Consider the following 23,681-nt stretch of genomic DNA (forward strand, 5'->3'; position numbering starts at 1 on the left):
CTTTTCTAATGGGAAACTAACCTTCTTTACACTAAGACCGGCCCATGTAAGATCAAAGATCTGCTCCTTGATGAGTTCAAATGAGTTTGACATCCTTGGCTTAAAGGAGTAGTCATCACTTTTTCGAGCAGATATCAGTGATGCTGAATATCTAATATGGCAGCAACTCAGTGCATATAGTAAGCAGAACGATAGTTTAGATATGACTGTTTCTGGAAGCCACTGAAAGTTTATATTTCAAAAAGAAATAATAAATAAAAAAGTGCCTCGCTGTATTACAAGCTGAACTGATCACTGTAAGTGAAACCTCCGCCCTGCCTCAAATTTTCACATCATGTGCAAAAACAACAATCGATAAAATAAGACACTGACCCACGGGCATAAAATCAGTAGACTAAAAGTAGACAAATTATAAATAAGAAAATCGTATTAGAAAGTTCAATGAAAGATGATCAAATTCAAGGAACATCCTGGGCTTCTTACTACATTTTACAAGATCCAGAGAAGCTTATTCATGTCTTTATGTCTCGCAGGGCTGCCTAATGCGAGGCTCTTTTTATTGTCCTTACTAAAAAGACTGTTAGACGGCTCTGATTCTCAGCTCCCTGCCTTGACTTCCAGTAAGGTACAGATTTCAAACAAACAGCCCTAAATATATATCTGAGATGCTTAATGAATATGAACCCAGTGGGTCTCAAACCTGGTTACAAGAGCAGACAGATGTGAAACTAAAGAGGGCTTTATATACGCGTCTTGCAAAGACGCGTATATAAAGCGTGCATTTTCTCATATCTTGCAATTCACTTAATGAGAGCGACATGTAATTACTTCAAAGTTATTGTGTTAGAGAGACCTTTTATCCTCCCACAGATACTTGATACAAGCCATGGGTGGACGTGCATTGCACAGTACTCTGCAGCGCCCTGTTAAAATTACATATCCCTGATACTTAATGGGATACACTCGAATGAGTAAGGTGGGTGGGCAGGTTATAATAGGCTGTGTGAAAAAAAGCTATAAAAGAAGTAATTTTGCATGGTTCTTCGACTGAAAAGCACAAATACCTCCTCACTTACGCATATTGTAAAACCACAGTGGATGCAAGGTCACGGTGGTGTCTTGGCTGTTACGTGAGAGTGGGTTTTGTGCTGATATGAATGAAAGTCCCGTCGGTGACATCATTTCTATAAATGCCTTCTTTTCTTTTGTGTCTGGCTCTGCACGAAGGGCACTCTGGAGTCAGCACACTGGGTTCATTTGAAACGCACAGCTGGTCATTTCCAGGCTGCTGAGCTCTGCTGTCCAGCATGAATGAAGGGAATTGTGGAGAGGACAAGTGGGCACGCATTGTCTGTTTCTGTTAACGCTCATTCCACGTTTTTGTTTAACATCTGACATTCTCCTGCTGCGATGAAACAGCAGCCAGACAGCTGTGAGGGGCTTTAAATCATTATCGCTGCATGAGTCCTGCGATCTGATTTACAGTTCATATACATTTCTGCTTGCTGATGGTGGTTTCACACAGCACATACAGTACTACACTGCAGAGCATGACAAAACAAGCCTGATAACAATCTCCTCAGGGAGCGCCCGTCCTCTCTTTGTGCTATACTGCGATTAGGGGGAAGTGAAAATCTGCATGCGTTCAGCCATTCTGTGATAGACTTCATGTTTACCAGAGTGTCACATCACTTCTACTGCGCAGCAATTCCCTTTGTATATGTGAACTTTGACCCGGTGTTCTCTCTGAACTGCTGATGATTTTAATGCTATGACCCTTCAGCTTTATTTGTATATAAACTGTTCTGTGACCTAATCGATGATACAGGCTCTGCCTGCTGAAAATTTACATTGTGATCATCGCATTTCAAAGCTCAGTACTACACTTTAAAATGTGTCCAGCTGCATGACTGACAGTAACGGAAATATATTTACTCTAATTCTCCGAGTTACTGTGCAGATTTTCCAAACAAGACCAGCAAACCAACAGTTTACATAAAATCAGCTCCACCACAGCCAACTAACTTATTAAACCCTTAGTTGTTTGTGTAGTAGTAATAACCTTATTATTATAATTATTTTTGCAGATGCTGTTTCAGATAGTTTAGTTTGTGGTGCTGTTGAGCTTGTCTTTGTTGCATTCTGAGCTTTTTCCCAAGGCTCTGTTCATCCAGTTTCTACGGAGGAACTAACACTATTTAACTTCTACGCTGTTTTTCACAAGGAAAATTTATCTGATGGCGACAGCTACTTTGCAGTGACTCCACATACAAAACATGCAAACAGATCGTAAAGCATAGACGTTTTTTGTGAAGCAACTGAAAAGCCCTGCATCACATTAAAAAAGCCTACGTTTCACCTCAGATTTGCGTCATTACAATAAATCAGCAACAAAAATTCAGAAAAAATTATAAATTGAAATTGAAATTAACTGAGAGTTGCTCTGTACTTAAGTTACTTTGTAGATTAGAGAAATATCTTGTGCAGTATAGCCACGCAGTACAGCAGGGATGCCAAACTCAGCTTAGTTAATTGCCCACAAAGAGTAAACTAGTAAAGTAAAAAGCTCATATCCCTCCTGCTTCTTTAAAACCCTGCCAGATTACAAGTGGTAACATTTCACATTATTTTATTTTCTTATTTAATAAGCAACCTTGAGATCACATAAGAAAAATAACTGCAAAACTATGTCTCAGTTTTTCCACATTCATCAGTATTATGGGAGCCTTTAAGAGGGCCACTTCTGTGCCCTGGACCACATGTTTGACACCACTGGCCTATAGTTTACTGGGTGTATTTAGGCAAGTGTAGCACTTACTTTTCTTTGAATGAATGCTGTCAGACTAAACTGTGGGGTATAGCAAAACCTGCCAAACGTGGTGTTTGTATGCGAGAAGGTCCAACAGCGCCACCTAATGGAGTTATCGAGAAGCGCGCGTGGCCATGGTCGGAAGTGCAGAAGCGCAAGAAGTCGCACATCAGAACCCAAAGCGAAGACAGTTGCTCAGTTTGGAGTTGTTCTGGTAAAACAGGAGAAATCTTGAGGTGAACGTGGACTTTTTTATTCACAGTTACCGGTTTAAACCAGCGCTGAGTGTGAAACCGACGTCTCTGCCGTGTGTTGACGTAGTTAAGCCTCGACACAATCAGGAAGTCCGGGGATTTTTTTTCCGTTGTTGAAACAAAAAAAGTTGAATGGATAGTCGACAGACCACCTTTTATCGATTAATAATAAGGTGTCAGCTTATTTAACTTCTATAATTTATTCGCTGTTGTGTTTTAATCCACCACTACGAGATTATTAAAATAATCTTCAGTCGTTACCACCTGGATTTTCACTTTGCGGGGGAGAGGGATGGATGCTCCTCACCTCACTGAAGATGAAATGGCAGAGATAAAGAAAGACGTGAGTATTATACTTCAGGCACGCTCTGGCTTCCTAACAGATGCCAGATCAATCTGATAAGGGGAGCCATGTGGAAACAGATTCACTGCTAAATATATATTTATGCTTTGCTTAGCGCTATAGGCCTATTAAAAGGAGGAAATGCCCCCACCACACCCTCTTTGTGCCCTCACAATTTCCACTTTCTGTAGGATTTAACAGCAGGACAATAAGATGGACGTTTAGGGCACATCTGGACACCCAGCTTACTTTGTATGTGCCACAGAGAGAGCAGATCCAGGCCTGCTGTAGTCTTTGATTTGGGGGAAGGGGGGTGAACCCTGGACTGTGTGTTTCCTGTTCATTGACACCTCACTTTGCTCTCTTTTCATCTGCCCTCCGTGACTTCCTGTGGCTCTCCAGGTGCTGACCAGATTGCGGCACTACCTCTGCGATAAAATCAGAGCAGATCGCCACCTGGACTACCTGCGCTCTCGCAGGATCCTGACACGAGATGATGCAGAAGAGATCAGCTGCAGGACTACGCAGACCAAGAGGATGGCCGTGCTGCTGGACATACTGGCTGAGAACCCCCGCGGCCTGGATGCCTTGATCGACTCGATTCGGGAGATGCGCTCGCAAAATTTTATCATCGCAAAAATCACAGACGAGGTGCAGAAGGCCAAAAATGAGAAGATCGAGTCCCTCAGAGGTTAATACGTCCATTTCTAAAATAGTTGTGTGTCTGTGTGTATGTGTGTAATGCAAAAAAGTGCTTAATGCGTTTGTTCTTTATGACTTACAACTGTTCCCCTTTTTTTCCCCCTCTTCTATTACTCAGCGGCAGGAGCTTCCAGTTCCTCATCTGACTCCACTTTCAGCACTCCAACCTCAACCAGCGACCTCCCATCAACATTTTCAAACAACTCCACCTTGCTCTTTCACCCGGACAGCGAGAAAAGCCCTTCCAACTCAGATGTGGGCACCTCACTCGATCTGCTGTCTTCGCAAAAAGCTGGAGACTCCTCCGTGGCTTGCGCCAGCATCGCCACGCCTTCCACGACATCATCCAGCCTCCCGAAGCCCGGAGACCCCGGGGCGCCTCCTCTGCCGGACGAGGTAATGGTCGAGTCCCCCTCCAGCATAGATGCTGGAGCGCCGGGGTGCACTAGCAGTGGAGGCGATCCAAACTTCCAGCCCCTCCGGTCGCGCTCCCTCACGCCAACTTCAACTAGGAGCATCTTTTAGGAGCATATCTCAATAAGACAGTTCTCAACCGGTTAAAAAGCCAACCACAACACTCACTCTCTCTTTTTCAGTGATATTCGTGCTTTCGATGAGGCAGTTGGTGAGAAATTGCTGCACATGGGCATATACTGTATACTACCACTATATTAGCTAACTTTTAGAATGAAAATGGGGGCATTTTCTCATCAGCTAGGCTAACTTTTAAAGATTGTTTTTTTGTTTTTCAAATGGTGCCAATTTGTTACCAAACCAAACCCTAGGGTACGGAGATTGCCTAGTTTAAAATGGAAAATATGACTAAAATGAGACAACGGTGCCATCAAAGAAGAAAGAGGAAATCTGCGCGTGCATCAGATGCATTTCTAACGCGGTTAGATTTCCAGCGTGATGTGTCAGGAGTGAAGAAAATGTGACTCACCCTCTCTAACCTCTCCTACTCCCCTTCTGTGACAGGAGGTGTGATTTTTCTGATGAGCTGTAAAGGCCGAATGCAGTTTCTATGTTGTATACACTTGAACGACTACTTGAGCATATATATATATATATATATATATATATATATATATATATATATATATATATATATATATATATATATATATATATATATATATATATATATATATATCCATCCATGTGTGTGCGTATAAAGAGCCAGTCTTGGAGCAGAACTCCAGCTCATGTTTTTCTGTTGTTTGTTTTCATGTGTGTGCATTAAGTCATCAAGAATTTGCTTCATGTTTTTGTCACTACAATAGTCTTGAATTAGTAAACATAGTTTCAGTGACATCCTATTTCTTTCTTTATTCACTGGTCATGTAATAATAAAACTAAAGGTTGTTCATATATGGACTGCGCTTGTGTTTCTTTTTTCCTTTTTTCATTGTGTGGTTGATTTCCTGTAGTGATTATGAGTGCCGATAATTGTTAAAATAGGGCATCAACTGTCGAGGTCAATATGAAGTTATTGACAGGCCTCCAACGTCTAAATGTGTCGTCAGCTTCTGGGTGTGCAGACGTACTTTTTTTTACTTCTGGAAAAAACTGGAAAAGCTACAAGTGGCGCAGAGGAATGACAGTCATTGTGGTGACGGCTGCAGTGGTGACTGTATCACCTGGTTTTTCATACACCGCTGAGAAGCCCTGAGTGTTAGACTGGGTGAACTTTGGGTCGCTGGTGCTCGGCGAACGCTAACAGGTATTTAATTTATTATCATAATTATGTGTAGAGTGAAGTTTAACAAATGTAGTTAGCATCTGATTTAAAAATATATATAATTATATAACAACATCCAATATAAGCAGCTAACTTTTATTTATTAAGCAAAAATATGTGTAGTAATTGTTTTCACACACCTCTCAAATCTGTACATTTCTCTGCTCCCTGTTGCAGGAAACCCTATGAGCTAAAATGGGCCAGTGTGTGGTAACCACACTGTGGCTGTGGTTTTGTAGTGTGTTGTGGCTCAGTGTTGCATAATTAGTATGTATTGAAGTATAACAATTAAACTATAAAGAAGAGAATAGCAGCAGTGTACACAGGCTGGAGAACCAGTTAGATAAACATCAGGCTGACTGGAATGGCCAGATGCTTTCTTTATCTATTAAACATTTCTGATGCAGGTGTCACAAAGCTGCCTTCAGCCTAATGGAGGACTCCAAACAGCTTTTGGCTGCCAGGTCAGAGGAGAGTCAGCGAAACGGCTGCTGCGGCTTAGATACAAAGACGGTGGAGGATTTCAGACGGAGGCTCAAATACTTCTTCATGAATCCCTGCGAGAAGTACAGAGCCAGGGGTCGGAAACCATGGAAACTGACGATACAAATATTAAAAATTGCAATCACTACTATCCAGGTAATCCTTTAGTTACGTGTGAATGTGTACAGAGGTCGGGAGCTACTTGTTTTTTACCTGTGAGACTTTGTTTCTCCCCCTGTTTCCAAACAGTTGGTGTCTTTTGGACTGAGTAATGAAATGATGGTGACTTTCAAGGATGAAAATTTGATGACATTCAGGAATCTGTTTCTCAAAGGATACAAGGATCACCGGCACGGAAGCCTTTCCCTTTATACCAAAAGAGATGTGAATGAGCACATTCACTACATTATCAACAGGGTACTGAAACCTTTGTTTAATCACGTGGCATCTTCTATTTAATTTTAATTTTACACTATTAAAAGATGTTTTCTGTTTTCTCTTTGTCTGTTTTTTTTCAGTATACCAATCTCCAAAACCTGACTGTAGGTAATCTTGCATATGAGCTCATTAATGGCGACTACACTCCTCTGACTTTGTGTCAAGTGTTTTATAGAAACAGCACCATCGATCCTGAAAACGACACCTTTGATATTGATCCGCATATTGATAAAGGTACAAAAACATAACGTAGCTGCAACACTGTTTAAGTCCATGCTTAATATTCTGTGCAAGATATATTTATTGAAGCTGATTCATGGCAAGAATGGAAAATAATCACACTGTGCACTTGTGACGTGAAAAGAGGAAGCTTGTTCTACTCTTCACAGGGATTCATGCTTCATCGTTCCTCTGCTAAATAATACAAACTGAAATAACTTCTGAACACATTTTCTCCACCACAGATTGTATTTCCATACACCCTATGCAATCATTGAGCAACGACACTCTGGCAACGCATCCCAACTTCTCTTTGGATTTCAGAAGGTGGCTAAACTAAAAATATTGGTTTCATGTCCAATGATAAGAGTGTTGGCTGCTAATATATGTTTGTGTGTCCAGGCTGCTATCTGTGAACATCTACCTAACTCTGAAAACCATCAATCTGCAGACTGTGCGGCACCACGAGCTACCAGACTGTTATGACTTCCACATAGTGGTTGGTGACACTATCTGAAAAGTGCCACAATCTCAAAGATATATTTTCTATAATATTTTAGAAGATTTTACAAGCTCAGTGATGAACCATCCTTTGTTTTTACACAGATCGTTTTTGACAATCGTGCACACAGCGGAAAGATAAAGGTTGATATTGAAAATGATGTTAGAATTTATGAATGCAGTGACTGGAACGTGGAAGGCACATGTGAGTAGAAATAGTACTGAGAGACACCAGGAAGCAAAATATTTGTTAGTGTTAGTCAAACGCCAGCAGGGGGCACAGTAACACTTTTCTGCTTTTCATAATACAGCTGTGTTCAGACTCATAGGCATGAATGTCATGGTCATTTTGTGCTTTTAATGATTTCTTTGAGGTCTTCTTTTTCCAGGGTCGAATGAGAATTGGATACAAAAGGGTTTTTTTGGTCAAAAGTATAATAAGTGGTGCAGAAAGTTTTACATCAGCATGTACTGAGAGGGTGTTGACCAAGAAAGAAGCTACTGTTCCCAAATCAACACCTTTAAGAAAACCCAAATGCATTCTGGAGAAAAGTTTCAGATGTTCAGACCAGATAGACTGACCTATTTGGCCACAGTGGTGAGGGGTAAGTTTAGAGGAATAAAGGTGAGACTTTCAAACCCAAGAACAGTGTACCAACTGTTTTTCCTGCCACTGGTACTGGTACATTGTACAAAATGGGTAGAATAATTATAATGATGGAGAAGCACATCCAAATACTTCAACGTCACCTCAAATTGACAGGTAGATGGTTGAAACTTGGGCACAGTTAGGTGTTTCAAAAGGACAAACACATCAAACTGGTTTTGGAATGGATAATATAGATGATAATTTCATTTCTCATTCGAAATTTTTGAACTATGCTCGAAAGCTGGGCTCATGTCATGAAACCAACCAATTCAAATGAACCCTGCCAATTCTGCAAATATGCTCACATATCCAGCCAGAATTACACAAGAAGCTTGTTGATGGCTAACAGAAGCATTTATTTGAGGTGCAACTCACTGAAGGACATTTAAACAAATATTAGTGGGGGTGTGTGTACATGTTTGAGCTGCTATGTCTAACTTTGACCCTATGTGGATTTGAGAAAATCCAATGTAAATCCAATGTCGTACGCTGTACAATTGTTCCACCCTGAAAAAACAAACAGTTCAATCAAATCACTAAAAACCCCAAATTACTATGACATCCATGCCCATATTGAGTGTTCGTAATCTTTTGATTGCAACTGTACCTGCATGATCCAAGAAATGACAAAGGTTATGTCTCAGTTTTATAGAGACAGAGCCCCAAAATATTAACACCTGACCTCAAATGTTCTAGCTGGGAAGAACGATTATCTCCTCTTGTCGTTTGATTCTGTGGTCTTCCTCGCCTGTTTCGCCTCTCTCATCCTCTGCATACGATCTGTCGTCCATGGCATCCAGCTCCAGTTTGTAAGTATCACCACAGAAATACTTTTAGCATCTGGCTCAGTTAAGACACTAAACAGCACCCGAGGCAGCCCATAATTATAGTTGATGAGGTCAATCAAGTAATGTTCTCTATACTTTTGGTGAGGGGCTTTACATACTGGTAACATGATGTAGTTTTTAAGAAGAGCACATATAATTTTGTGAAAAACTCTTGAGCCACCTTTCATTTCTTTATATTTTGCGGGGAAAATGGGACATAGGTGCAGAGATTTATGGAAACATACAAACATGTTGGCATGACCACCTTTATTCTTCTGTCTATCAAGATGATTTGACACTACCACTTATTTTCAGTCCAGTCCTTCTGTAATTTGGCGTAACTCTTGATAGCCATGCTTCCACCTAAGACTGTTTCTGATGAGGCTAGATGCACTTTCAGATATTGTTCTTCAGCTCTAGATAGTGTTAGGCCTGCCACTTCTTTTCTTTTCCCGTTTCCTCAGATTTTTAGGGATACACTGCACACCATAAAGAGATATCCCAAATTATGGCATAATAGCTCTTTAGAAATCACCTTGTTATTGCAAAAATATATTTTATGCCCGTCAAACTGTGTTATCTTTGTCATTTTTTGTAAATTCAACTTATGAAATGGGAACAATTGATGTGTGACATGTTTTAACAGACTGCCAATGTGTGAAGATACAATTTAAAATTTATTCAAAGATGTTTGATATGTGTAGACCCAAAACCATAGTCAGGTGACTCAAGATTTTTGCACAGTATTGCTTTATAGTATTAGCTAATAGACTAAGCATGTTAAAATGTGCCTGTTACTACTGCCTGTAGTAACATCTCATTAGCTGACTTGTTTGACAGTCTGTTTGTTTGATAAATTTCTCATATGTAGGAGTTCAGCATATTTTTCAGTGCCTACTACAATAAAACTGTGTCCTGGTCAGACCGCATGGAGTTTGTGAATGGCTGGTACATCCTCATTATTGTCAGTGACATAATGACCATCACTGGATCAGTGCTGAAAATTGGGATACAAACAAAGGTTTTCTCTTTTTTTCTTTTAGAAATCAGTGAATATTTTCTAAATGGTCTGAAATCAGTATGTAAAAACACTTATACTTGGCCAATAAACACGATTCTGATTCTGATGTAAAGGGTTGCAGAATTATCAAATTTATCAGTAGTATTTTTTTTCTTTTGCAGTTCTTAACAAACTATGACGTCTGCAGTATCTTGCTGGGAACAGCCACGATGCTTGTCTGGGTTGGTGTGATTCGTTACCTGAGTTTCTTCAAGAAGTACAATGTAAGACTTTCCTAACAGTGCCTAATAAAAAATACTTTATACAAATAAAGAGCAAATGCATTTCCAGAGGGACTGGCATTTTTTCTTCTTCTTTTTGTTTTAGATCTTAATCTTAACCTTGAGGGCGGCTTTGCCCAACGTGTTTCGATTCTGCGTCTGTGCAGCCATAATCTACCTCGGGTACTGTTTCTGTGGCTGGATCGTCCTTGGACCTTACCACGACAAAGTATAAACACTTTAATTCATATTACAGTACAAACATTAGGGTGATCTGTTCCGACATGATTTCCAGAAACACGATGTCAGAATGTTAATCGTTATTTAAACATTGTTTTACAGTTCAGAACACTGGCTAAAGTGACAGAGTGCCTCTTCTCTCTCCTCAATGGTGATGATATGTTTTCCACCTTTCTGAGGATGAGAGACAAAACCTACATGGTGTGGCTCTTCAGCAGACTCTACCTCTATTCCTTCATCTCTATCTTCATCTACATGGTGCTCAGTCTGTTCATTGCTCTTATCACTGACACGTACGAAACCATCAAGGTCAGTCCGAGCCACCCTGATATTTGATATCTTGCGGGGATGTAATTTACTGTTGAATTTGAGCATATTTTATTTATTTATGTATTTATGTATTTATTCTTATAATGGTTCTTTTTTTCAGCATCATCAGAAAGACAAGGAGCCAGTGTCCCAGCTTCAGGCCTTCATTGCAGAGTGCATAGATCAGCCTGAGTCTGGACGATACCAGAATACTGACGAGTCGACCTGCTGCATGTTTTCAAGTGGTTGCTTTGGATAACAGGGTGTAGTATCATCTTTTTGCCAATTGTGAGCAACGGGTTGCCCTCATGTGACTGCAAAATGCCCCACAGGGTCCTGAGAGTCTGTATAGAGCCTTTGTTAACACTATTGGGTGATAGTGATGGAATATCTTCCAACTTAAACAGATGTACTTTTACTTGAGTTCTGACTTTTTTAGAACTAGTAAATTAGCAAAGTTCCTATGTTAAGGACATGCTGATATTATATGGCCACATTATAAACCAATGTAACATCAATATCAAGCATTGCCGTATAAATATGTCAAATAATATTCTCTTCTTGCCAGTGTTGCATTCAAACATGGAGGGCAGATGTCTCAGACATTAGTGGAGAAAAACACTAAGAAGAACTTCCTCCTGGCTACACAACAACGATGTAACTTGGCGATCTTTTATATACAAGCACTTAAGGAGAAAATTTAAACATATTTCTATTTTCATAATCATTTATCCAACTTGGAGTCTTCCTACCCTAGCTGACATTGGTTGAACAGTGGGGTTCACCCTGGACAGGTCGCTAGTCCATCACAGGGTCAACACAGAGAGAAAAACAATCATTCACACTCACATTAGCACATATGGCCAATTTAGAATCACCATTAGCCGAACAAGCACATCTTTGGACTGGGAGTAAACTGGAGCACTTGGAGGAAATCCACACAGGGAGAACATGCAAAGTCCAACAGAGGGTACAAACCCAGAACCTTCTCGCTGTGAGGAAACCATGCTAAAAGATGCAACTCTCAAATAAACTTCACAACTTAAATGCAAAGTAAAGTGAAAGTGAATTTCCTGAAACGTAATTGCTTTTCATCTCTTTATTTTGTGCTGAGCACAGTTTTTTTTTGTCATCAATACAGAAGCATATCCTATGACCTGTATAAATTACTTTGTGTATTTTTGCTATACTTGTATTTTTTCTTTTGCACAAAATGTCAAATTGAGCACCTTATTTAGATAATAAAGTTTGAATTTCAGTACTGAAAGCTTCTTAGGAGTAGTCATGTCCCTTCTGGATATATTTCAGCGCATCTTTAGCCATAACAGTGGCACCTATTTTAAATTTAATCTGACTTTTTTCTCACAAACATGGTCGGCAAAATATCTGAAAATAAAACATTTGTTTCAGCTGAATTAATTTTACCTCACAGCACTTATGACATGTGCCAATGATGTCTCTGAACCAATCATAGCACAGAAGCAGCTCTTATAAAGTCATCAGTGACCTTAAGATCAGCAGATCTTAGCTCTGTTTGATCTCACTGCTGCTTTCAACACTGATGATCAGGACATTTCAACTCAAAGACTTTATGATCCAGTTGATTTAACGGGTTCAGATTCTTAATTGGGTCTCATTGTATTGTACCTAAAGGCTCGGGGTTTTTTTGTTTCAATTATTTGATTTAGATCTGCATAAATGAACATTCAATCAGGAGTTCTACAAGGGTCTGTCCTTGGCCCATTACTCTTTAACCTTTACATGCTCCTGCTTGGTATTACCATAGAGAATAATAATATATCCTATCATTCTTATGCAAATGATACTGATGTGCCTACCTTGTTCCTCTGATGATTTAACCCCTGTACATAACCTAATAAGCTTCTCTGATGACATTAACTACTGGATGTCTACAAACCCTTTGAACAGAGCTGAACAGAGACAAGACAGAAATATTTGTTGTTGGTTCAGAAAGTCAGAGACAGAATTATTTTTTTTTACACTAATCATCTCTTTTGCGAGTAAGTTGGGAATCCTTGCATTATTTTGGACAATGATCTTAGTTTTGATAATCATATTAATAAGGTTATCAGAAGTGCTTTCTGTCACATATCAAAAGTTAGAAAATTCTCAAACTGGCTCAGGGAAATTGGTCCTTATAGTCAAATCAAGAAGTTTAGACTAGTGAAACACACTATTTGCAGGATTATCCAATTTATCAGTTGTACAGTTTCAGCTCGCCCAGAATGCAACAGTTAGAGTCCTGACCTGAAGTGAATTACCTCTATCACTCGCATTTTACTTTTTTGTAAGGTTCTACTGTCTTGTTTTCATTGTCTTGAGGCATTATCTTCTATTTCAAGCACAATGAGTCTATGTGTAATGACAATTAATTTGGCAGCCGTCAAAACAGGCTTTATGTGTAGTAATACTTCCTGCAGCCACAGGGGGCGCTGCAGTGACATTTATGACACCTGACTGTGGCACCTGACGGCATTTCTCATTTGCATAATGTACACCCAATGCACGGCCCTCATACTGGTTGCCTAACAACGGTGCCACCAATAACAATGCAGTTTGATTGGACGACAGCGGAGGAATAGACTTCAAAAAAAAAAAATACAAACGCCGCAGCAGCCAGAGTCTGCCCATTAACCTGTGGAGGTATTTCCTGGGCTGTGTCGGGAGTTTTGATACTTATTGCCGCTGTTGACAGGATGTTGACTGGAGTCTACACTGGAGTTGGAGGTGTTTTCAGGGAAGGAGTGTATTAACCGTGCCAGCAGCAGCACGGAGCTAAACTGTTGGATTTAGTTGACCCGTTTCACGCCCTTGAGTGAGTATCTTTGTAGTGTTGTCATGTTAGCATGGCTATTAATTATCCTGTTGGCTACCTAACATCACGGGGGAGACACGGCATGTGTGAACGTTATTTATGCTTAGCAGCGTTAAGCTTCTAAGGTATTTCTCTATAGCCATGTAGAGGTCTAGCAAACGACACAGCAAAGTAAGCAAGCATGTTTGCTGGACTACGTACGTTTAAGCAGCTCCTGACGTTAAGCATTGAGTGCGTCACGTCGTAGCACGTCTGACTTTATCGCCTCCTCAGTGTATGTATTTCTAGATAAAAGCTGTGTAAGCTCTCTGCTTCATTAGATAAACTGGGAAGAGTTGGCTTGTGAGGCAGCAGGCATTTCCCATGATTGGTGGTTGCGTCCAACCGTTTTTACACGCCCCAGCTTTTCAGTGCACCGTTTTTTCTTTTTATTCATCAACACAATGAAACTGTACCTGAATGCAAGTCACGGCATTAAGGCTGTGGGAGTGGCCCCTTTAGTTTAGTGTGTGGTTCAGCCTGTTTCACCGAGCATGTCAGTGATTAAAGTTAAAAAACAAACGCGTAGAACAAATGAGTCTGCCAGATTTACTCTCTGTAATGGATTCTCTTATTTTTATCTCTGTAATCCTTTGGTTTGAGGCTCAGATCATCTTACAGCCCAGCAGTTTGGATGCCAGTAACCAATAGGAGTACCCTCCTAAAACCCATTCGAATCCCCCTCCAAACCGGCACACATCTGACAGTTAATCCTGTGAGGATGAAGCTTCGGCTCAGATTATCTGTTGCTGGTCTGTCTCATGACTTGATGCTCTGTTGCAGCGCTCTGTTCCAGTGCTGTCCTCTGATCCACAACCCCCGGCTGCTTAATCCATCTCCCTGGTGACAACTTATGACCTCGTGTCCTGATGTGTTGGTGATATGGGAGAGTGGTGGACAACTGAGGCATCAATGGGTAACTTTTGTGTGTGTGTGTGTGCTAAAACGATGCATTTGATAGAGCACTTCAAGAATAGCAAGTCCCATTAGCTTTTTTTTTTTTTGGAGGGGGACTCTTTAGAGGTGACCCACATTTTTGTTCTCATTTCTCATCTGCAACCTAATTCAAGCCTCTCTTTAGAGGAAGAGAGCAGTAGATGTAATGTTTCCACAGTTTCAATATTTTTCCCTTTCTTTGTTCTGTGTTTACAGAAAACTATGAGATATCCAGCATATCACATGTTACGATGTCACCCTCGAGACAGAACAACTTTGTGTCATCGTACTCGTTTCCCTTGGCAAAAAGCTTCTACAGTGTAATAAGTGCCTTTTGCACAGAGGATAACATTCTTCAGTGCATTTCATACATCAATCAGGTATGGAAGGCCCTAGGTTTATTATTATTATTATTATTATTATTATTATTATTATTATTATTATTATTATTATTATTATGATTGTTATTATTGATTGTTATTATTACTACTTGAAGTGTTTGGTTTATATGCAAACGTTTTATTGTCTCCAAAAAGATAACCCCTAGACAAGGACATACTTTTAATTTCCATCCCCCCACAGGAGCTCGCCTCACTGGGCCTCTCCTCTACGTATATTGAGGCCACCTCACCAGAGGGGACTGGCCTGAATGCAGTACCGGCTCTGAATGCCATGTATGAGCTGCTACAGATTCACAGGCGAACTATGAGCACTGTAGAAGGGCTTGAGAAAGAGCAGCTAAAGAAATCCAGCACCATGGAGCTTATGCAGACGAGCAATACCAGACTCAAGGCATGTATAACCGCTGATCTTTCTTTTAATGTACTTCCAAGAGAGAAAGTGTCTCTTTCGTTTCTCTGTGGAGCCAACATTTTATTTCTTCGGGCTATAATCTGCGTACAGATGTCTTGGAGTAAAGGTGGAGTAATGCAGTGTCACATTTTTCACCTCTTAGAGATATGAAAACATGGTAGTGTGTAAACACTGTGAATATCCCCACTGAACATTGTCAGTCAAGCAAAGACGGACCTTTTAGAGCTGTGTGCTGGGAGGTCTTGACGTGCTTTCTGTCACTTTGATGGTATCTGGTTGTGATGCATAGTCCCTCTGTTTTGTTTTTTTTGTTTGTTTTGTTTTGTTTTTTTCTAAACATGCTGCTAGAAAAAATAAAGGTCATTTGATTCACATAGAATTTCATTTGATTATTATTTATTTGTAGTGTATTTTTTTTTAGTTTATTAGATTATTTAATTTGATTTATAGAAAATCTTCAGACGGCACATAACAGTTACGTCATGTATCATGTGTTTCCTTCCAGGATCAGTTGGAACTGTCAATAAGGGAGAAATCTGGTCTGCATGAAATGGAGAGGCAGCTGCAACTGAAAATTAAGACTTTGCAGAGCTGCTTAAAAACAGAAAAGGATGAGGTAAAGCTTCTTCTTACACTGTGGTTTTGTTACTAATACTAGTTATTTCAGGATGCAAAAACCTGACAGCTTGTAAATAATCAATTATTTCTGGACAGGTCCAGAAGCTCCAAAGTATCATTGCTAGCCGTGCCTCTCAGTACAGTCATGATGCCAAAAGAAAAGAGAGAGAAGCTGCAAAGCTCAGAGAGCGCCTCAGCCAGCTGCTGGTTGACAGAAAGGATAAGAAACTAGGTAAATGTGCTTAACTTAAACAAACAATGATTTGCATAATTTTGTGTCAGTTCTGTTGGATTTTCTGTTTTTCCTCAAATAGCTATCGATGTACTGAATTCCTTGGGACGGTCAGATGGGAAAAGGGGTCACTGGAAGACTGCAAAAGCGACAGCCAGGTATTTTGAAAGTGAAATTCATTTAACCATGTAAACTGAAAAATGTGTAGTATTATTTGCATAAACTGATATGTCATTGATTTCTGCAGCCACGAGGGTGAGATGTACAAGTCTTTGCTCAGTGACTACGAGGCAAGTCAGAAGTCTTTGATGCTGGAGAACGCTGAGCTTAAGAAAGTCCTCCAGCAGATGAAGAAGGAGATGATTCATATCCTGAGTCCACGCAGTTCTTCTGGCCGAGGAGCCACTGCTGATGACAGCCTGGAGCAGGTATTTGAGAGACACACACACACACACACACACACACACACACACACACACACACACCCCTCTGGTAGATGGGTTTGAAAAGATTGATGGTTCTCTTATGGACAGGAAACCATCCAGATGGTGAATCATGAAGCTGTTCAGGGCTTTGTTGTAAATTACTTTAGATCATTAGAGGTGGGAATCAATATGATATTATCACAATATTATTGTGAATTTTTATTTTATTTTTTTAACGCTATACTGTATGTTGCTATCAGTCTGCAGTCGGATAGGGTCAAGTTGGTAATCACATGCAATAAGTTCCTGATGAGACAGAAACTAACTGTGATTGTCAAAAATATCACTTCTAATCCTGTCTATAGAAAGTCACATTTAACTATTACATTTCCATTGGCAGCTGGTTGAGTCAAATTCTCTCGAGTTGTGCTCACTGACAAAGCCTCATTCAAATTGATGGAAACAAGGTAGCAGTTAGTCTGCATTTAGAAATTAGACGGCATTTATTTGAAGGTTTTCAAATAAATGCCGTCTCTCCTAGAGTGATTTCAGTCAATCAAGTCAGACTGCAACTGTTTGTAGAAAGGTTACCTCGTATAAGTTGAGATGAGCCCCCTTATTCATAGCATTTTCATTTATTTAAAATGTCGATATTTGGTGTCACTGTATCGATACAATATCGCCATAGAAAATATGTTCCTACATACGTACACACATTTGGTAGTGACGAGAATCCCTGAGAGTATCTGGGCAACAACAAGGAATGAGACGCCATCTTGTGGTGTTACTTGGTGTTGAAGTAGAATATTTAACAAAGCAGACCAATACGTTGTCTTACGCAACCTTGACAAATGGACTCAGCCAATACACCAATAGATCATACCTGTAAGCGAAAGTGGTACAATTCTTTAGTCTTGTTACCATATTAAATTGTTGCTTTTGTTTGTTTTTTGCATAGAGATACTTTCAAAATACAAAGAGCACTAAAACTGGTCCATAAATGTTTACCAGAGTATTAGAAATGACATGTCTGAAGTTCAGATCTCCTGATTTCCTCCTTTTAAGCCCACTATATTGTTTTGGCTGATTTGCAGCATCATGATTCAGATGGGGAGGAGAAAACGGGAGACACCAGCAGAGAAACTCTGAATCAGTCCTGTGAACATGCCAGGGAGCAGCTAACAAACAGCATCCGTCAGCAGTGGAGGAAGCTGAGGAACCATGTGGAGAAATTAGACAGCCAAGGTAGATTCGGCGTAGACACAATGGCACAACTTTAAACATTTTTCATCTGCAAAACCTTTCTTATGTAGCTGAATGTGTCATGCCTGGAAAGAAACCAAAATTATCAGCTTATCCATTTGGTTTTTGTTTGTCAAGTCTCTCAAGTGCAGAATCAGCTGGAGTCAAATAAAGAGATGATACCTCTGGAAACCCACGAGGATGAGATGGAGAGGATGAGGTGTGAAGTCCAGCAGTGCAAAGAGTTCATTCATGCACAACAGCAGCTACTTCAGGTCAGCATCTGATGAGAGGCAGTCAGTGTGTTTACAAAGGGGGGGGACATGTGTGTGCACGGGTTCTTACTATCTTGGTGGGGACCAAAATCCAGGTCCCCACAGGGTTGGAGGCATTTTTCACACTTAAAATATGGTTTTACTGTCAAGGTTACAATTGGGTTATGGTTAGGTTTAGGCTAAGGGTTAGGGTAAGCGGCTAGGGAAAGCATTATGTCAATGGGATGTCCCCACGAGGATGTTTCTGGCCTGTTAGTCAGTATCAAAAATGATTTAGGAACATTAAGAAATAATGTGCTATCAAAGGAATAACCACTCCTGCTTTTGCAGCAACAACTCAACACCTCGTTTGACGATGAGACTGCCGCTCTCCTTAATGACTGCTACACACTGGAGGAGAAGGAGCGTCTCAAAGAGGAATGGAGGCTCTTTGAAGAACAAAAGAGAAACTTCGAGAGGGAGAGAAAGAACTTCACCGAGGCTGCTATTCGTCTGGGCCGAGAGGTACTGAAGGCTTCTGATTTGGTCCCGTAGTTAAATTGAGCACACATTGTGATGGTGGTGCATTTATTTCTTTGGAATCGTTTTTTTTATTTCGACAGAAAATGGCTTTCGAAGAGGATCGCGCTTCATGGCTCAAGAATCAGTTTTTGAATTTGACTCCCTTTACAGACCGAAGGAGATGCTCCTCATCAGATGGTCACAGTGCCTTATCAGTTAGTAAGTTGGTGCAATTTAAATTAAGGTGCTTTCTGGAGTGGGTGGTTGAATGACATAGCCTCTCAGTGGTTAAATGTTTTACTTACTAAAATTGGGCACAATATCAACCCCATTTCTGAAAAAGTTGGGATGCTGTGTAAATGCAAAGAATTTATTTTATTTATTTATTTTTAATTCCAGATTTTTATTCAGGGTAGAAACAACGACACAGAACGCATCAAATGTTTTAAAATGGACAATTGTAAGAAAAATATTCACTCATTTTGAAATTCGATGCCATTAACAGTTTACCACTGAGCAGCATCCCCTCTTCTTTCTATCAATCGTCCATAAAATCTTACAAGAGAACAGTTTTCCGCTTTGCCACAGTCCATTTAAAAGCGTTTTAATCCATAGAAGATGTCAGCATTTCTCGATCGTGTGCAGATATGGTCTCTTCTTTACATGATGGAGCTTCCACCTGTATTTGTGGGAGGCACAGCAAACCATGAGAGATTTCTGGAAGTTTTCCTGAGCCCGTGTCGTTACTTCCATGACAGAATCGTATCTGATTTTCATGCAGTGCTGCCTGAGAACCCAAAGATCAGACATCCAGTGTTTTCAGCCTTGTCCCTAGCACACAGAGATTTCCCCAGATTCCTCCAATCCTTTCAATCTCATTTACTGTAGATGATGACATATTCATGGTCTTTGCAATGTTATTTTAAGGAACACTATTCTGAATTTTGTGAACCCATTTCCATCTTTCCTTTCTAGAAACTCAGCCTCTCTAAGATGCACTTTTTCTTTTCTTTTTTTTAAATGCACTCCATCATATTTCTGTTACTAACTAACCGATTTACTTGCGAAATGTTCCTCCTGCTGTTCTTTAGTACCACCTACTGTTCCAATCTGTTGTGGCCTCTGTCTGAGCTATGAAATGTGTCACTCCCATCAAATTTAAAATGAACCAATATTTCCCCCCCTCAGTTTAAACACTGGATCTGTTTCCTATGTTCTATTGTGAATACAATTTATGAGCTATCCAAATCATTGCACAGCTCCACAATATCACATCGCCAAGTCAGTCTTGTTTATTCAGTACCATCTGCTTGGGGACATCAGTGTGAAAGCTACAAAAACTTGGTGTAAGAGAAAGACTAACAAATAATCATTTTCTAATACTGCATATGAACACCTAATGCATTACCAGAAAACTGTTGTCCTTAAAACACGGTCTGTATTGCAGGAAGTGAGCCAGAGATCAGGTCTTCAGTGAAAGCTCAGCTGGCCAAATCATCTACCTACACGACGTTCTCCACTCCCAGATCTTCACAAAGTGCTGCTGTGCCATCAACTCCTGAACTTTACCGGACACTCCGCTTAATACCAGAAAGCAGGTATTAGTGAGTTACTAGATAACTGTTTTCAGGGACTGCATTTCATTCATGCAGTGAAATGCTCTGCACGATATTAAATGTGAATGTCTTAACAACAGATGCATGAATCAGTGAGGATAAGAGACTCTTACTTATTGTATATATTTTTCTCTTTTTAGTTCCTCCAGACATTCAAATCGAGGACTCTGGCAAGAGTGTAGCACCATTGAAGATGGAGATAATCGGGTCAAGGCAAAAAACGGAGGTCGATGCAGTGACTTGAGTATTTTCTCTATGGGTGAAGATGAGAACAGCCTCAATTAAAGAACTTTTAAGTGCCTTTTTTGTTTTTATCTCTGCAACAAAGTTTAGTTTCAATCTGTGGCTGAAATCCATCAGCTCTGAGCAATCATTTTTCAATGGATGTGCACAGACAATTCACCAAAGCTTGATCACACAAGAAAGCACTTTAAGTCTGCCATAGCTCATTTCTTTACTGACAATTCAGATTTTAAGCTGTTTCAAGGAAGGGTACCAAGCAATGATAAGAGTGTGTTGTAGCCAGAAATTCTTTTCTACCTGTTGATTGTACTGAAATTACCTTTTATGTTTACATAATCTATAAGTATAAATTATGACTTGAAGTATGTATTGCATTAACATTAGATCGATTAGATCTGCTCTCAAGAAGTAATAACAATAAAGATGTTTTTTAATATAATGAAATAAGTTTCCCTTTCATTTGTCGCCCCCTGGTGGATTGAATCGGGAGTTGCAATTAAGTGTGAACAACCGGAATCCGGATATCGTCATCTTTGCTTTTGTCTCAGCAGCAACCAGCGTAGACGTGTTTCCCTCCGCCCAGCGTTTTATTTCAATCACAGAAAAGGCATAAAAATGTCGGGTTCATCCAACCTGGTGACCATGAAAAAGGTGGTACAGCAGCTTCGTTTTGAGGCGAGCATAAACAGAGTTAAGGTAAGTAAAAGTGACTTTTTTTCCCCTGACAATTAATGGAAAAATCTGCGAACAGCGCTAGCTGTTGCTGGATGCTAGCACCGTGATGCTAATTTGGCCGAGAGTATCTGTGAAGCAGGGCGTTGTTTGTACCGAGGGGGAAGTGTTGAAGTTTCGCGCTGCTTGTAATCATAAAACAACGCCCGAGCAACATAAGATGACGACAAGATAGCTGTAGTTGGTTACGAATTTAACGAAGCGATTTAAGATCAAATGTTAAAACTCTAGCTTCGCAATACCCCCCCCCCCCAAGTGTAGCTAATGGTTTTACTTGACAAAATAATTATTCAAAGTAAGGTACTAGATGGTAAATTTCTTAAACTTACAGACCAGGGAAACGCCATGTATGAGACGGATGTATTATTTGTTTTAATTTTTGTAAACTAAGTGTAGTGGGCATTCCTTTTTGAATTCACATTTTATGTTACTAATTATGTTATAAGATTTGAATAGGTAACTTGACATAAGCACATGATTGATGAATAATGAGAATGATCGTTTTTATTAGCTACTTCTGCAAATTCAAACACTGAACGTTTTTTCCAAATACTGTCTATAACGACATTCAAACAACCTAAAAGACTGGATTCAGTCATGGTTGGAGAAGATGTGCCTTGTTTACAGTTCCATGTAAATGAAGAGCGTCTATTTTAAAAGAATTCTTGCATTTCCAGTTGTACCACAAGCAAAATTGGATACCAAGGCTTCATCTCTGATATTGGTCGGGCTTAAAAAGTGCATTCTACAGTTTCCTTCAGTTGTGCAGTGGAGTATTATTAGCCCTGTTCAGGTCTGCATCTTCAGGGGTGGCTGGTAGAGCAGGTCATCTGCCAATCGGAAGATTGGTGGTTCAGCCCCTAGGTCCTCCAGTCTGTATGGCAAACATTCTTGGGCAAGATGCTAACCCCGATGTTTGATAAACCTTCCAATAATGGCTGAATGAGCCATGTTATATAAAGCACTTTTACTGCTCAGGTAGAGTAGAAAAGCACTATAGAAGATCCAGTCCATTTTCCATTCTTCCCAGCTACAAAAAGCATCATACAGGTGACTGAGCAGTCATTCAAAAATATTGGGATGCACCTTCTCTAAGTGACTTTTTCTTGTCTTCACCAGGTTTCTCAGGCAGCTGCAGATCTACAACAGTTTTGCATACAGAATGCTCTCCAAGACCCCTTGCTCACCGGTGTGTCATCCAGCACCAACCCTTTCAGGCCACAGAAGGTCTGCTCCTTCTTGTGAAACCTCTGTGTCCATTGGTAAGCCAGCCACACTTTTGAATATGCACATACATGTTCTGTTGCTGCGCTACACATGCCGTCTTTACTGTGTATTCAGATTTCTTTCTTGAATTGAAAAACCTCTCAGACTTGACAGTAACATTGACAGTATTTTCTAATAAATTGATTTAACGCTTGTGTGACCTGCAGGTGGATACTAAAAGAGTTGCTTTTTTTAATACTATGAAACTTTGTTTCAGTTTATACAAATACTGTTGCATTGTAAATCAGTAAAAATAGTCTGAATAAAATCTTCTCATCCTGAGCTGTTTAACCATTTAAAATGATCATCTTTTCTTTTTTCCCTTCCTCTTGTTCTGTAGGCCTTCATTTTGATGCTACAGGGAAAAATTGACCTCAGCACTGCTCCTTATGCCAAGCCATTATACTGCCACGGGAAATCTCAAAAGTAGAACTCGATGGATTTAAAACAGGAAGAAGACTGGCTATTTTTAGATAAGGTAGAAGACAGGAGACGGTATTATTTTCCACGGCACAGTGTGATTTTTGACTCAATTATTGTGCCTTTTCTATTCTATTTTAGTCATCACTGTTCTCAACTTTTTTGTATTTAATGAATAAAATATTCTTTACTACTCAAGTTATTGCCATTATCTTTTTCTTGTTTAAAACAAAATCAGAATTCAGCAAATTGATATAGTTCCATATTATTGTCAAATTCAGCTAATATGAGGGAAATTACTTTCATGTAGCCTTGGAGGCAACAGTTATGGAAACAGCTTGTGTATGAATCATTAAATGGACCAAAGGAAGAGTTTGGGTCAAATTATGCTGCATTATACATGAAATTGGTGATGGGTGAAGTACTTCGATCTGTTTCTTGAGCCAAAATTAAAATGGGCACAGTGTAAAATTTATAGCAACTCTATATTTTCATGCTGTTTTTTATTTTTATTTTATTCTTTTTTTGCAGTGTCCCAGGTCATGATCGGGACTCCAAACTGTGATATTTAAATGTGCATACACAGAGTTTATAGTGCATTAAATTTGACAGGATTTGTTTCCTGTATTCAACTTACTGTACCATACCACCTTTATAAATAAAGCACTTTAAAATAAACCAGGGTCCACAA

The 23,681-nt window shown here is 39.8% G+C and overlaps 4 protein-coding genes and 1 long non-coding RNA gene across 5 annotated transcripts; 4 read left to right on the plus strand and 1 right to left on the minus strand.

Moving 5' to 3' along the window:
- Window positions 1-2,866: 2,866 nt before the first annotated feature.
- On the plus strand, window positions 2,867-5,184 carry bcl10 (BCL10 immune signaling adaptor). Its single transcript, XM_026149757.1, has 3 exons — window positions 2,867-3,406; window positions 3,809-4,097; window positions 4,227-5,184. The coding sequence occupies exons 1-3, from the start codon at window positions 3,356-3,358 to the stop codon at window positions 4,631-4,633; spliced, it is 747 nt and encodes a 248-aa protein (XP_026005542.1). The 5' UTR covers window positions 2,867-3,355; the 3' UTR covers window positions 4,634-5,184.
- Window positions 5,185-5,782: 598 nt separating this feature from the next.
- mcoln3a (mucolipin TRP cation channel 3a) lies at window positions 5,783-11,131 on the plus strand. Its single transcript, XM_026150153.1, has 13 exons — window positions 5,783-5,831; window positions 6,257-6,488; window positions 6,582-6,749; window positions 6,851-7,004; window positions 7,235-7,316; window positions 7,392-7,488; window positions 7,596-7,695; window positions 8,836-8,948; window positions 9,838-9,987; window positions 10,149-10,250; window positions 10,354-10,476; window positions 10,590-10,796; window positions 10,918-11,131. The coding sequence occupies exons 2-13, from the start codon at window positions 6,282-6,284 to the stop codon at window positions 11,053-11,055; spliced, it is 1,641 nt and encodes a 546-aa protein (XP_026005938.1). The 5' UTR covers window positions 5,783-5,831; window positions 6,257-6,281; the 3' UTR covers window positions 11,056-11,131.
- A 2,242-nt stretch (window positions 11,132-13,373) lies between these two features.
- On the plus strand, window positions 13,374-21,016 carry ssx2ipa (synovial sarcoma, X breakpoint 2 interacting protein a). The gene is made up of 14 exons (XM_026149862.1): window positions 13,374-13,632; window positions 14,455-14,587; window positions 14,824-14,987; window positions 15,190-15,399; window positions 15,926-16,036; window positions 16,135-16,270; window positions 16,353-16,428; window positions 16,518-16,698; window positions 17,790-17,940; window positions 18,076-18,212; window positions 18,543-18,716; window positions 18,815-18,932; window positions 20,161-20,311; window positions 20,470-21,016. The coding sequence occupies exons 2-14, from the start codon at window positions 14,554-14,556 to the stop codon at window positions 20,612-20,614; spliced, it is 1,788 nt and encodes a 595-aa protein (XP_026005647.1). The 5' UTR covers window positions 13,374-13,632; window positions 14,455-14,553; the 3' UTR covers window positions 20,615-21,016.
- LOC113010682 (uncharacterized) lies at window positions 17,315-17,772 on the minus strand. The gene is made up of 2 exons (XR_003270377.1): window positions 17,704-17,772; window positions 17,315-17,578 (listed from the first exon to the last, which is right to left on the minus strand). It is a non-coding gene; the product is annotated as an uncharacterized LOC113010682 (long non-coding RNA).
- A 67-nt stretch (window positions 21,017-21,083) lies between the features above and the next one.
- Window positions 21,084-23,668, plus strand: LOC113010681 (guanine nucleotide-binding protein G(I)/G(S)/G(O) subunit gamma-5-like). Its single transcript, XM_026149863.1, has 3 exons — window positions 21,084-21,268; window positions 22,424-22,566; window positions 22,911-23,668. Exons 1-2 carry the CDS (start codon window positions 21,188-21,190, stop codon window positions 22,547-22,549), a joined length of 207 nt encoding a protein of 68 aa, XP_026005648.1. The 5' UTR covers window positions 21,084-21,187; the 3' UTR covers window positions 22,550-22,566; window positions 22,911-23,668.
- Window positions 23,669-23,681: the final 13 nt, after the last annotated feature.

The sequence above is a fragment of the Astatotilapia calliptera genome, chromosome 18 (assembly GCF_900246225.1).
Source record: "Astatotilapia calliptera chromosome 18, fAstCal1.2, whole genome shotgun sequence".
Classification (NCBI taxonomy): domain Eukaryota; kingdom Metazoa; phylum Chordata; class Actinopteri; order Cichliformes; family Cichlidae; genus Astatotilapia; species Astatotilapia calliptera.